This window comes from Ascidiella aspersa, chromosome 3 (assembly GCF_963924565.1).
Source record: "Ascidiella aspersa chromosome 3, kaAscAspe10.2, whole genome shotgun sequence".
Classification (NCBI taxonomy): Eukaryota; Metazoa; Chordata; class Ascidiacea; order Phlebobranchia; family Ascidiidae; genus Ascidiella; species Ascidiella aspersa.
Window position 1 is genome coordinate 26,943,895 of NC_139449.1, and position 14,225 is coordinate 26,958,119.

Genomic DNA, 14,225 nt, shown 5'->3' on the forward strand with positions numbered 1-14,225 from the left:
AGTATAACTTTTAGGCGTTGTTTTTTCATTTTTTGATTTTTTTAGTAGTGTGTTTCCAGTTAGTTATTTTTCGTGTGCAGTTCAATAAAAGCAACTTAAGATTTAAGGACTCCATTCCTGTAACTGTGAAAATGACTGTGTTTACAGGAAACGGTGGACTGCATTGCGGCCAACACAGCCCAAGCTCTCCAGAGCAAGATTCAGACGAGCTTACCCGAGATCGTGTTCGCCACCATCGTTCCGGCTTTCGAGAGATCAAGCCAAGCCATGTTCCAGCAGCTATCGGCCACTTACATGCGCGGCACGGAAGAAGGTATTTTACGAGTTTAAGGAGCCAGTTGTGGGGGTGTCTTTTAAAAATATATCATTACATAGCTCTTTGTGTTAATCTATTGGCCAGTCCTGTTTTTGGCATGGAGGAAATTAATGATTTTTGGTCATATTTTGAAACTGATTTTAGATCATTCTGTATTAAGTCTGACGTAAAGTGTTAATTTTGATTACATTCTAATGTATAACCTAGTAGTTTTCTGGATCTTTTTATTTAAATTTCCTTTTACAATATACAATACACTCAATACAGCGTAGAACATTGAAGTTTGGCTGTTACTAATTCCATTTAAGCCAATACACATCAGCCATTTTTGTGTTGAAATTATAAAAATTAGAGGGGTCTTAAGGCTCGTATAATATTTTGTTTTACTCTCCTGTTTAAAATACACAAAAGGCCTATGTCACTTTAAAACTGCAACATTTTTTGAAAGCGACTAATACTGCATTACACTTACAAAATTGTGTATAAACGGCTTATTTGTCCATTTAAAAATTAACCCACAGCACACCCTTTTTGGCGTAATCGGGGCTTAAAAAAAACCGCGGTCCTGATAAATCACACGATCGCCTTTTTCCATTCAGTTGTGTCCAAAGTGGAAAAGCAACTTCAGTACAGACTAAAGCCGGAGCAGGATCGCTTACACGGCCTCATCAAGGAAGCTCAGGACGCCACCAACCAGCTACAGGGCGCCAGCAAGCGGCTGACCGCCGACGTGGCCGCCCTGCTGCAGAAACAGCTGCCCGCCGAAATCGACAAGTCCATGTTGAGGTGAGAAAGTAACCCTAAAATTGCAACTTTCCCTGTTTTTTCGGCAAGCTTGGGAATTTGCAAATTTTACTGAAAAAGAAGAATTGGCCCCTAGCACTTTTACTAGTACTATATCGATTGTTAGCTGTTCACAGTTATAAATTTCAAAACAAAATTCTAAAACTTAATTATATTAAACCAAGAACGTTTGTTAAAATGTAATTAATGATTTAGTTCATATAAATGTTATAATTTGGCACTTTCTCTAAACTATAATCTGATATTGCTTTACACAATGGAGAAAACGCATTTTACATAAAAAATAATTTATTTATTTAGAATCTCACCACTATAGAACGCTTGAAAAATATAACTACAGTTTTTTATATGTACAGTTGTACACTCTAACTTAAATTGTATCTCTTTATTCAGTTATAGATGCCTAGTTTATTCAAATTTTTAAAAACAACTTAATCGAACGCTTACAAAGAAGATAAATAGTAAATATGGCGTTTGTCAGAAAACTGATTTTTTGGCCTACTGTGTACCAACACTTATCGCCAGATAGCAAAAAGTTGCGGATTTATTTTTTCGGAATAGAACACCTTTTTGTCCAAGTGAATTCCAGTTGTGTACTAATTTTCGGGATAGCTTAGAACGGACTACAGCTAGCGATTGTCATTATAGAGAAACAGGCAAAACAAGCAAGTGAAGCTAAATTAAACTTACTGTTTTAAATTAATGTGCGAGGTTTCAGGATACCGATTGAACGAAATCAATTTTTTTTTAATTTGTGTATGGCCGTATTTGTCTAATTCTAAATAGAGGAATCTCAGGTAGCACTGTATAAAGGCAAATTGTATTCAATTCTCGTCAACCTAAAAAAAGTTCAATACAAGTATACAATGCCATCTGATTCCTCAATTTTCACACTGTTTCATTGCAGATGCGAAGAACGTATAACAGCCAACGTCCAGGAGGCGATAAGAAAACAGCAGGAGACCGCCTTCGCCGAACATAGCAAGGCCCTCGCAGACATGGTGCGCCAGGTAGTGGCCAAGACCATGGACGAGAAGCTGGCCCAGTCGCCTGGCGCCGACGTGACCACTCTGGCCGCTGGCGCCGGGGTTACTGGCCAGCTGGGCGCGCGGCCCCAGAGTCGGCCCAACGTGTTCGACCAGCAGCAACAAATCCTCAAGATGCTCCAGCAGGGAAACGTCAACACCGCGTTTCAGACGGTGCGTAAAAGCGCGTCTTTGGCAGTTTTAAATATTTATTTTACTTTTTATTTTTCCGGAAAAAAAACTTTGGGAAACGGTCAACAGGGTTGCGCATAGTGAAAGGTTCAAGTAAGGCCGGCACAATTTACTTAAAATGCGCTTTTTTTACTTTCAATAAAGCTTTGCTATGTGAGAGTTTAATTGCGTAAAGAAACTCATTAACAAGCGTGAAGGGAAACACTTTTACAGGACATTTGCAACTAGCGCACTCATCAACGTTCACGTTACAAAGATTGTGGTAAATTCATCAGTAGATTAAAAGTATGTTCACGATTTTACCTATTTCCAATAGTAAACTGTTGCAGGGCGGAATGAAGAAAAAATACTTCTATACACTACTACACACAAATTTAATAGAGTAAATGCGCGTTCTTTTTACTCGTTTGCTCCCAGCGTGCGACTTACAACGAATTCAGCGTCGGCAGCGGTGTCAAGCTTTTGTTTGTTTCATGTTTGCCACGCTTTGTTTACTGGCGTTGACCTTCGCCGTTTGATTTTACCAACTTTATGATCTGTTGACGATGTTTTTTTGTGATAATAGTTTGAATATCCGCACTGAGCAGGGCACTTTGATTTGCCGCCGTTTTACCACATACGTTGTTGGCCAACACCGTAAACCTAGGGGTCAAGTGCCCCAATGTAGAACTTTAGTGCTGCTGTGGCCTAAACGCTGGTCTAATGTTCCTTGGGGAGGCAACAACTATTTTATTATTCCTGCTTCTGAAAAATAAAAGGAATCGACATAACCTCCAAAAAGGAACTTGCTAAATCTACAGCGTCGCGCACCTAGTAGAACAAAGTCATAATTAAACTGTAAAGAAAATTGTAATTCACGTATATATGTATCAGTTGCTAGTTATTTAAAACAGATATATCTCAGGCGTTATTTTTAAACTACTATGCCTCGCCATGTAGTACAACTCTAAAAAATATATCTTCAGTTGATTTTTTGCAATGACGACAAAGACAAACTTGTTTAACGCTTTGTTATACTAAAGCAAAATATCGTTTTAACAAGCAATCCGAATACAAAGCGCCTCTTGTTGCGCTATTTTTAGCAAGGTACAAGGGCGTCCCCTTAATTGCCCTGTCGTTAAAATCTCGCTCGTTCGCGTGACACAATCGAAGCAGCAGCGAGCCCAACCTCATTCGAGCAAACATAGAGCTATCCTATGCGGTAATGGCGTGAGTTGGCTCGGCCTATGATTGGTTTCTGCGGCATGCCATAGCTTGCACGCAACACACACCATTAAGCGATAGCTGCGGTATTAGCCTCCCCTGGAGAGCCCCCATTGCGAAAGAAAACTAAATAACACTAACAGAGGGTAATATAGTTTTGGTATGCCCGCGGCCCATTTTTGTGGCTTATACAGGCTGTCAAGTAGTATATTTAAGCATTTAATTTATTTGGACACCTTCATGTTCTGCTTAAACGCAAGAACGCTAGTGCAAAATATCTCCATTTCCCTGTGTGTTAAAAAACTGTTTTGTGTATCAGCTCCTTTTGACCGCCTAAATATGAACTACGCTACGTCATTGTTAGCTTTTGTCCGGTAATGTAAATTCAATGCGCAATGAATGACCTAATTCGTGAATAAGGAAAATATGAGACTTTGGTCTGTCGTGTGTGTCGAAACTATTTTAGTAAGTCTTTTAAGTATATATATATATATATTTACTATATAAAAGGCATTTCGGTAATTTTACCACGCGATGCTGTCATTTGGTGACTGTCAAGCAAATTGGTCGTCTATAGGTTAGATTTTAAATGGAAGGTGTGTGGTGTAATTAATGTTACAGTGCCACTTTTTTCCTTTTTACAGAAATGCTAATTTTTCAATCTTTCACAACCTGCGTTGCACGCTTTCTAGTTTTCGACACGATAAAACTACCTTATATGTCAGTTCGTTATGCGCAGCAAGTGACCATTTTTATAATTCGTTTCTCTCCATATACAGGCCCTCACCGCGTCCGACCTCAACCTTGTTATGTACGTGTGCGAGACGGTAGACCCCGCCGTGGTGTTCGGGGTTTCCCCCTGCCCCCTACAGCAACCCATCCTGCTCTCCCTCATCCAGCAGCTCTCTAGTGACCTCACCACCAAGACCGAAGTCAAACTTAAGTGAGTGGATGTTCGCTACGCTGACGACAATCCGTACAGGATATGATTTATGTATATTGTATAGCTTTGCTACACCCGTGTTTATCTATAAAACGATGCAAACTCTTTATCAAAATGAGAACAGTTTAATAGTGGTAGGAGGGGTTGCGTATAAAAAGCTAAAAGATGAAATAAACTTTTTTTTGTAAAAACAGATTTGTGAATCTTGTTTTTTTTTGTAAAAACAGATTTTGTGAAAAAGGACATTTGCTGGACAAATAGATCGTCAAATTCTCCATGTGTAGTAATTTCTGAAGTTTGGGTTACTACCTTAAATTCTGTCACCATTTTTGCGTTTTTAAGCAAAATTGTTTATTTTACCTTTTGCTTTTTAGCGCTTTGCTGTGTTTTTTATATATTTTATTGTTTCACGTTTTAGGTTTACCTTTTCGAAAAAAATATACTTAGGTACACTACTCACGGATCTGTAATGTAGCTTGATAATCATTCTCAAAGCCGAAAAGGTCGATTTACTCTACAAAAAATATAAATTTTAAACGATTTTTTTTTAAATCAAGCGATTACTAAAATAACGACTTTTAACGTTCGCTTTTTCGTGCAGATACCTACAAGAGGCGGTTATGAACTTGGATCGGCGTCACCAGGTCACTCAGGAATACATGCACAGCGTGTTGAGTGCTCTAGTGCAGAAGTTGCAGACCTGCGCTCAGGGACCACTCGAGAACCCGTCGCTGGGCAAAGACCTCAAGATGCTGGCCATGGCCGCCCAGTCCCTCGTCAAGTAGCCTCCTGGTGTTCCATTTTTCCCCCTAAATGGGTCGGCTGAGACGTGGTTACGAGGGTACCCGGAAAAACTGTTGTTGAGTTGCTTGAAACGGACGATTTTGCGCTTGTCGACGATAAACAATACTTTCGTTATCCCGATGCTTGGCGCTCACACTTAGCAAACTGTTGGCAGCAGGCGTTTTTTTTGTTTTGGCGATCGCGCTTTGCCAAAAGCCTAAAAAAGCATTCCAACTATTTACAAACCGCTCTCGGCCCCGAACAGTATGTCAGATTTTTGCCTTTAGTTAGGTTTGAACCGAGCGCTTGTTCTTTTTGTTGTAAGTCCCTTCGCGTCACCACACAGTGCCCGGCGTGTTTTTACGATGCAGAGTCGAAACACCGAAGTGTATTTCTGTTTCGGACTGTGCATCTCAATATCGACTTACACTCTTCTTGACTTTTAGGTTAGATTTTATTACGCAAAATTGTGTCGCGCATTTTGCTTACGTATTTAACGGTAAACACTCTTCGCTGTAAATGCGATTCAATTATATCTGTATCCTTTTTCTAGTTACTTAACTACACTTAGTACAATTTCGTTAAAGTTTTCACAAAACGAGGCTCAGTTGTTTTAAAAATCCCAAATGGCTAAACAATGATGACAGCTAGCGACCTTTTTCGCCACGCAAAAGTGCACGAAGATAAATGTTACAACCGCAAGGCTAACCAGTTTTTGAAGTATAGCCGCGCAAACGATTCGAGGAGCTGGCATTTATGTCTCAACTTAGCAGGCCATAAAGTTAATTGAATCATGCTTAAAGCATCTTTGGTGCCGCGTTCAATTTGCCACACAACAAAACGTTCCCCGCATTTTTGTATTAGCGTAAGCGGTACTTTGCGTACAAGAAACTCCCTTAAGTTGGTTTGGTCACGATGCCGCCACGTAACGTATGACCGGTCTCCCGATGCCTGCCCTTAGAGCAAATACGCAAAAGGCTGGGTCGGATTGAACGACAGTCGTGTTTCGGCCTATCGAAAGGACAGTCCGCACAAATTATTTTTTCCACGCACGCCCTGTTATTTTCAAAGCGACACGAAAAGGTCCACCAGACATTTTAAGGTAAACTTTTTACGTTGAACGCAAAACGTTTCAACTACGACGTAAAGAAATCGGTTACTGGGAAATATATAAAAATAAAAACGTGATTGGGTTTTTTCAGCATTTAAAGTCCAGCTTCGTGTGATCGATGCTTTGTGAACTATAATATCCTTACTGTTGATCGAACCAATAATCGGTTGGCGTTGTCAGTATTTGCCGATCTACCGAGACAAAAGTCGCCTTGCGCAATGTTAGTTCTAAAAAGGCGTGCTGATTTGAAACTCTCCTGACACCGGCAAACCTAAACATTGTATTTGCATTTGATCCGGGTTGGTCCGAAGTCTAACATAAAGGTCTTCAGAAATACCCTGGTCACCATTGACGTGGGTATTTTTTCGACTTTACCCCCGAACGCCCAATTCAACTTCTTTCTTCTGAATGCCGCCGCCCCATGTTGGTATATTGCGTGGCGCAATTTCTTGGTTATTTTCATTTCAGTTGAGAGCACCGAGGTTTCAATTTCAAAACATTTCGTTTCCAAATCTACTTGTGTTTTTTATCGTCTGCTCAGTTGGATTAAGAGCAAGAAAAAGGCAGCACTAAGAGATACAACGTTAGATACAGTATATTGGAATGCAATAGTTTATTTAATATTGAAGAGCGCTACAGGAAAAATGAACGACGTCCATAATACAGGAAAAATAAAAAAAATATATAAGTCCTTAAAACGAGTCGCAAAAGACCTCGCCAAGGAATGTTACCAGAACTAGAAATAGGGTAAAAAATGGTTCATGTTTATTATCGGTTGCCATTTTGACAACTAATTAAGATCGGTTCTAAACGACAATTGTCGTTCTTGTCGACAATCGACAAACCAACTTATAAAAAAATTGAATTCACGTGACTCATTAATTATTATTTAAATTATTCGCAAAAAATTTGTGGGAAATCATTTCTGCCTATTTATAAAAACGAAAATCAGGGCAAAGCTAGGTTACGTTAAATATTAGTTGCTGGTGGCCAAAGTTCGTGATTGGGCAGCTAATTCGTAAAATACTTCTTTTGTTTCACACATGTCTGTTATAGAATTCTGTCCTGTTTTTTTTAAATGGCTTAGATTTTGTCACCTTTACTTTTATGTGTTGCTTTGCCCCACAGAATAAAATTCGTCATATAGAAGGTTTTCAAAAATAGTTGGTAAATTTGTTTCAATAGTTAGCTTACTTTTAGGTTTTTTTCAGACCTTTTTTAGGTGTGTTGATTAGATATTTTCGCGTGCCAATCTAACAGCACGTTATATCACGGAGGTAAATAGTACCTGATAGAGCGGGACGTTAACCTGCTAAACTTACCAAGTTTGGCTGCATGTGAACGCACAAAAAACAGCAAAATTGTGCCGGTGACATTAGGTTTAGAGATTCCTGGATTGCTCTTGTAGCGGTGTGCGCTCCATATTGTTACCGGGTTGAAACTCCGGTCATTCAATTGAAACAGTCTCTTGGATTGTGACGTCATGACACCAGCCTGTGTGAATTCATCAAACTATCGACATATTGCTATACTCGTGTTTCGCAAATTGCTTAGAATTTCCTGTTTTTCGTTGCGTGGCAGAACATAGGCGTAGCCAGGGGGGGGCCTAAGGGGCCATGCCCCCCCCAAAAAATTTAGAAATATTTTACTCTTAATACTTTGTTTTTTAGCATTTGTGAGCAGTACCACAACAGTCGATTACAGGCATGCCGTACCTTCAATTGTCATGCACTGTTACGTCACAAACGTAGTTAACATTGCATTTGTTCTACATTAATGTAGTTTTACTACTTAAAAGTCAGTTCTTGCTGTTTGAATGGTTTTCTTGGAAATAGAGTATTGCCTTAACACCAAGTCAGTTGCTGATCGAAACGGTTTGCTAACATTGTTATTGTGTTCGTTACGGCGGTAAATACAATGACAAACGCTAAACAAAAAGCTCAAACTTTTTTGCCCCCCAAAAAATTTTCGGCTGGCTACGCCACTGTGGCAAAACCGCATTGTTATGAAATTTAATTAACGCCATGTTGTATAAAGTATATAAGAGATTTCATTTTATACCAAAAACCAGCAGTTGCATAATGCATATACTGTTCACTTCTGGAGTCAGATCGCGTACGTATACGTTGGAGATAATTATGGTACGTATATTGCAAGTATATGTAAGTACTGTTTGTCGTTTGCTTGTTTATTTGCAATAAATACTATTTTATTGTGGCTGCGCCCCACACTCGTGATGAACAAAAATCAAAATCTCACAAATTGTAAACTTAAGAAAGTTTTTTGCTGGAGCTCTACACATAAAGCTAAATTATTCGTTCGCCAAAGGCATTGGATTAATCTTTTAAATAAAGTGTGCACATTGTTTATTCAGGACCACTCGAAATAGCAACAAATACTTTCCTTTAAATGTAATTTATTAAACTCTTCTGACTTCCCCGGTTAGCAAAGTGGAGAGAGAGGAATGTTCAATTCTATTACACCAGGCCTTTTGGGGCGGCCCTGAAATACCCGAAGGACCTAATATTAAAATTTTCAGTTTTAAGTCGTTGGGTTTTTCCGTCATAGCGAAACTCGGTATTTATCCAATCCACTTGTCAAGTGGCCTCGCTTTAATTATTAATGTTTTCATTAGAACCAGAAGTGGACTTTAAACATCAATCTGGTTTGTTGAAAAAACTGCTTTGTCATCAAGCGACCCTTATGACCTAATTTTTATTTTTATGCAGCCCGTTTTCCTTTTTCAACTGCACATGTATATAGTTGGAAAATTTTTGTGCGTAAAACAACATGCTAAAAATTCAATTAGCTATTGCCTTTTCTGTACGAAAACACTCCAGAACCATATAGGCCGAAAACATAACTTGGCTAACGCATAAAACTTACTATTACCATTCTTCTAGATCGTGATTTACTATTCAAGAGTTTCGTTAGACTGTTGCGTCATGTTTAAAAAATTAAGAAAAAACTTTTTTTACTCTTTCGAATAAATTTCCTGATACGAAAATCAACGTAATTTAAAAACATTCTTACTTTACTTGATCGAATCGTACGCCGCAGTATAACTTTTTTTTAATAAAAGAGTTTGTTTGCAATTTGTCAACACTTCATATCGTCAAGAGTCAATTGCGCAAATAACTGCGGTGTGTGAATGAAATAAAACCACCGCGCATCTGTTTGATTTAATTTAGGTCAAGACATTTTAACATTTTGACAAAGCAATAAAACGCCTTCATCAAGAAACTCCGCGGTGAAACATAAAAAAGCTACTTGTTAAATTTTGCAAATTATTTTAAATATATTTAGTTTTATTGCAGTTGATTATAGCAGGAAATGATCTATTCCATTTTGGATATTATTAGCCTATATTTAGAAAAATACAAACTAAATCGGTGTAAGTGTTTAGATATAATTGGCACCAAATATGTTCGATTCCTGTTCCTAAAAAGGACCTTATATTGCACAAGTTTGGCAACCAGAACAAAATGATTCACCTTTTTACAAGTTATAATGAAAGTTGACCTGTTAAACCTTGATACATCATTTCTTTTGGCTCCCTCTAGTGCTAGTGCGTACGTGATTCAGCAAAAGACACACAAAGCGATTACAAACAAACCGTCCAGAACGCCCGTGAGGCGGACAGGCCATCTGCTTTGTTAAAAGGCAAACACGCCGGCCAAGGACTTTGGAAAGTTGGTTACGTGTACAACAACTTAACACAACTCCCCCTGATAATCCAATGCCATTGCGCTGCGATGAAGTATCACACCTCGCAAATGGCCCTGCCTACTGGTAAATCATTGCTTTGTTGGTTCGCTTTGAGTTTGCAAATACGTCGCCCCCGATTTGTCACGTAGACACCGTTGCCGTGTACCTATATAAGCCGCTCTGGAACACCGGTTTGGCGGTAACCACCTTGGACATAAGTGGATTTTGACAGCTTGAAAGTTAGCCGTGATTCAGCATAAAAAAATAAATATGGTGGAATTTTTGTTTTGAAAAAACGTTTTATCGTGGCGCTATCGCAATTTTTCATGTGATCTAGCATAAATGGGTGATTGCTAGCCATAGTGTCGTGCCAAAATGGACTTTCGTCTTTTCTACTTGCATATGTCCGAATGTGGAAATTTCCTTTCGCCCAAAATTGCTATCGGACATTTTTCTTCCGGGAACTGTAACCAGAAATAAATCCCCCCCGAAGTGCTGCAAGTGGCTGTATATAAAAACGGAGACCCGTGATAGTGTTACGCCAGTTGCCTTCACGTACAAGAGTGCTCTCAATAACCACTCTCGTATACTTTCTAGAAACTTCTAACGTAGTACAGCCTCGAGCCGTTGCAAATTAACTCGGCTTCGTGTTTTTCGTTAGCGATACTCGAACTCTGGTCGTCACGACTTTCTGGTGAATTGAAGTAACAGAGACAAATAAAAGCCATGGCTATGCTGTCGGTTGCAGTCCGCTTCAATTCGCAAGACGTGTACGCTTCGACTTCCTTCCAAGGAATGGACCCTGTAAAAGTGAAAGCTGATAAAGCAAACCAAAAGCAGGTAAGTTAAGGAATTGTGTTTGTTATGATAACTATTGAGCTGCATGACTAATTTCTACGGGCTCGTATGGTGGTGTGTTGCTTATACAAATATATTTTTAAAACTATATTGGTAAAAAATCAACCTTAACTTATACTGGTAATTTACTGTGATCATCACGGACACGGTGTAAGACACGTTGAACAACCTGTTATATCACGGTATGACTAATTGACTATATTACGAACGCACATTCGACATGACGAAAGAAAATTTTTTTTTTCTTACAACGAATTTGCACTACTCAATGTGTTATTTAGTTATTAGATTCACACAAAATTGCTCAAACGTCGCGGATTATCTGATTACGGTGCGAAATTGCGAGTGAAGCCGCCAAATGATGCGTGATAATTTGCGGGATACTAGTTAAGGTTGCCTTCGTTTGCGTCAACGTCTCTTGCATTAACTCGGTTCGAGCATAAAATTGGCAATTTCGCATGGTTTGTGTAACAGCGTTAACTACAAAATTAAATGGTGTTTGGGTTTGTCACAAAAACAATTACTTTGTTCAGAAAGTATATAAGCCACCTTATCAATAGGTCAAGACGGGTTTTAACAGAACGCAGACAAATAGAAAGATTTTGAACGGCGGACAAATTAAAGGCGTTTTTGTCGCATTTTTAACCAAATGAAAACTTAGTTGGCGAAACACTGTTAACGCATTGAAATATACTGTTAATAACACTTTATATAATTTCCTATTTTTGGTCCCCTGAAGCAAGGCGCTAACAGTTTTGGCATGCACCTATTCCGATCTAGTGAAGTTTACATTGCGAGTTTCACGGTTGCCCGCTTGAGAAAGTAAACTTTGTCGAGCAGTTTCCATGATTCCCTTTAGGGCAGATAAAATGAGCTCAGGGAAAATGCTCATCAAACTACAAATTGTAAACAGAATGTTCAGTAATTTGCACAACAAATAGACATGACTGAAAAGATAGGCAGCAAAAGTGATCACTTTATTACAGGCATTTGAGTTTTAGTTGTTAAGTGTTAACATCATAAAAAGTATAATATCAACATTGCAGACAGCGCAACGTGAAGCCGCGAGAACGTTAAAACCACAGAACTGCTTCGGTTTAGTTGTTTAGAATTTTCTGGTGTTAGTCTTATATTTTCCATATATCGTCTCGTTTTAAAATTTGGTATATTTTCGTCAAAGGATCCCAATTTGAATCGCACACGCATTACCAATAACTTAGTGCCGCAAGGCCTGAAACCTACAAAGGCGGCAGCATGAGGCTGATAACAAGCAATGACCCTCCCTCCTACCAGGTTGCGATGAAGAAGAAGGACGTGCAGGGGATGTTCGAGCTCTTCGACAGTGACGAGAAGGGATCGCTTGGAAACGAAGAACTCAAGGCCATATTCCAGCGACTCGGCATGCCAATCAAGCAGAAGGAGCTCGATGAGTTCACTTCAGGCTTGAAGGGCGGCGACGACGGTAAAGCGCTTGACCCCGACTGCTTTGCTGCCTTGGTGAAGCTAATATGTCCGGGCGACTTTACCTTGGACGACCTGAGGGCGGCCTACCAGGTGAGATGGGGCAACTGTTTGCTTTAGTTTCGTTTCGTTCTTGTGTAGATATCACGCTTATGTTCAAGCGGCCAAGCTGTAAGAATTTTTTAAACCCTTGGCATGCTTGTGTAGACACATTATTGGCCTCTATATTTTTGTGCACCTTCTTTTTCTGCCTTTTTGATTATTGAAAAACGAAACAAACTAACTAGAAATTTTTGCTCAATTAACTAATAATTTCTCAAATGAACTCAATTAATAATAATTTACAAAATGAAATATTAATTCCTAAAACGCTTGTCTCTTACGGTAAAGTATTTGTAAACCTTAAACATTTTCAAAACGATTAATACTCCCAATATCAATTGCAACGTCGCAAAATTTGATAATACCATTTACAATATTTAGACTTTTTTAACTTAAAACTCTAGAATTTCAGTTGTAGAGCAACTTCCCTAACTATATTTGCCATATTTGAGCAGAAATTCGATCCCCATGACAACGGCTTCATCACCAAGCAAGATCTGCGCAAGATGCTGCGCATTTGGTCACGTGACGCGCGCGATGACGAACTGGACGAGATGATGGCCGACGCCGATCTCAATCACGACGGCGTGATCGACTTTCAGGAGTTCGTGATTGCAATTTGCGCGCAATGACCGGGTGTGGCGAACTACGTGAAGACATGTTGTACAGCTCATAGCAAACGCGCTGAGATTGTTTTTACTATACCCGAGGTAATTGCACAGATCTTAGTGTTTAACAAACAAAAAACAATTTCTTTTGTCAATTGTCAATACAATATTTTGTTGTATATCTTTACGGTTATTTCTTTAGCGGTTAAACTCATTTCGCTTCTCTGCGATTTTCATATGAATCTATGCGCCAATTTGTATCATAATTTCATGGCTTGTTTGCTTGGTTTTATATTTTTTCTTGTTGCTATCTATTTATATACAGTCTTTGCTTCTTATCATCGCTATAATAAAAACAAGTTTAGTTATTAATATGGTGAAATAAAGTTTAATATTCCCTTAGGTTTAAAATTGTTGGGACACCCGACATTTTCTGAAATTAAAGGAGTTTTGTTACTGTAGTTAAATATGACGTAAAATAACTTAGTATTGACTATGAACACAATTTGAATAATTCAATGGAGACAATTTGTAATAAGACCTACGATATTTTGAAATAAGACTTAAATTAAGTTAAACATTGGTAATTCTGTTGTATTTGTAAAAATTCATACAGCAAATGTAAATGCTTTACAAGGGTAATTCATTCAATAAAATATTATAAAACCGAGTAAGGCTTATATTGGCGTAAAAAGTAAGAAAAGAGCGGGTCGGTTGAAATTGTTTGGCGGGCGAGAGGCCTCAGTTTGTCCAGATGTGGCCTAGAACAGCTCAAGTACATGTCCGTCAATAGGATTCCTGCCATCAGACCGATATTCGAACAGCATTAACGTACGATAAAAAAAACGTTCGGAATAAGACCAAAATAAGATTAAAACCTAATAGTCGTAACAACGTCTAAACCAGTCGAAATGGCCAGAATATGGCCTATACACTATTTACCAAACCCTAAACCCCAAACTCCAAACCCCAACCCTAACGTCATCACTAACTCCCCTAATTACTTTAGGCCTAACCCAATTTCCAACCCCAACCATTACCCACTCCTGGCACACAAATGGGGGCAAATAATCCGGAATCAGAACAGCGGTGCTTCAACGGCGCCGTATAA

The 14,225-nt window shown here is 38.9% G+C and overlaps 2 protein-coding genes across 2 annotated transcripts in view; both read left to right on the top strand.

Moving 5' to 3' along the window:
- Positions 1-6,882, top strand: part of LOC146161244 (enhancer of mRNA-decapping protein 4-like) — a 30,879-nt gene extending 23,997 nt beyond the window's left edge. Inside the window, exons 25-29 of the mRNA XM_083386071.1 lie at positions 148-313; positions 916-1,102; positions 2,028-2,319; positions 4,320-4,483; positions 5,085-6,882. Coding sequence (XP_083242197.1) covers positions 148-313; positions 916-1,102; positions 2,028-2,319; positions 4,320-4,483; positions 5,085-5,268 — 993 coding nt within the window. The 3' untranslated portion in view covers positions 5,269-6,882. The remainder of the gene's footprint in view (positions 1-147; positions 314-915; positions 1,103-2,027; positions 2,320-4,319; positions 4,484-5,084) is intronic.
- A 3,772-nt stretch (positions 6,883-10,654) lies between these two features.
- On the top strand, positions 10,655-13,636 carry LOC146161245 (neo-calmodulin-like). Its single transcript, XM_083385655.1, has 3 exons — positions 10,655-10,925; positions 12,237-12,497; positions 12,962-13,636. The coding sequence occupies exons 1-3, from the start codon at positions 10,812-10,814 to the stop codon at positions 13,136-13,138; spliced, it is 552 nt and encodes a 183-aa protein (XP_083241781.1). The 5' UTR covers positions 10,655-10,811; the 3' UTR covers positions 13,139-13,636.
- Positions 13,637-14,225: the final 589 nt, after the last annotated feature.

Excerpts from the sequence above, each read along its gene's own strand:
- LOC146161245 (XM_083385655.1), top strand. The coding sequence starts at position 10,812 with ATGGCTATGCTGTCGGTTGCAGTCCGCTTCAATTCGCAAGACGTGTAC. Across the intron at positions 10,926-12,236 it reads ATAAAGCAAACCAAAAGCAG|GTTGCGATGAAGAAGAAGGA; the intron begins GTAAGTTAAGGA and ends CCCTCCTACCAG. Across the intron at positions 12,498-12,961 it reads ACCTGAGGGCGGCCTACCAG|AAATTCGATCCCCATGACAA; the intron begins GTGAGATGGGGC and ends ATATTTGAGCAG.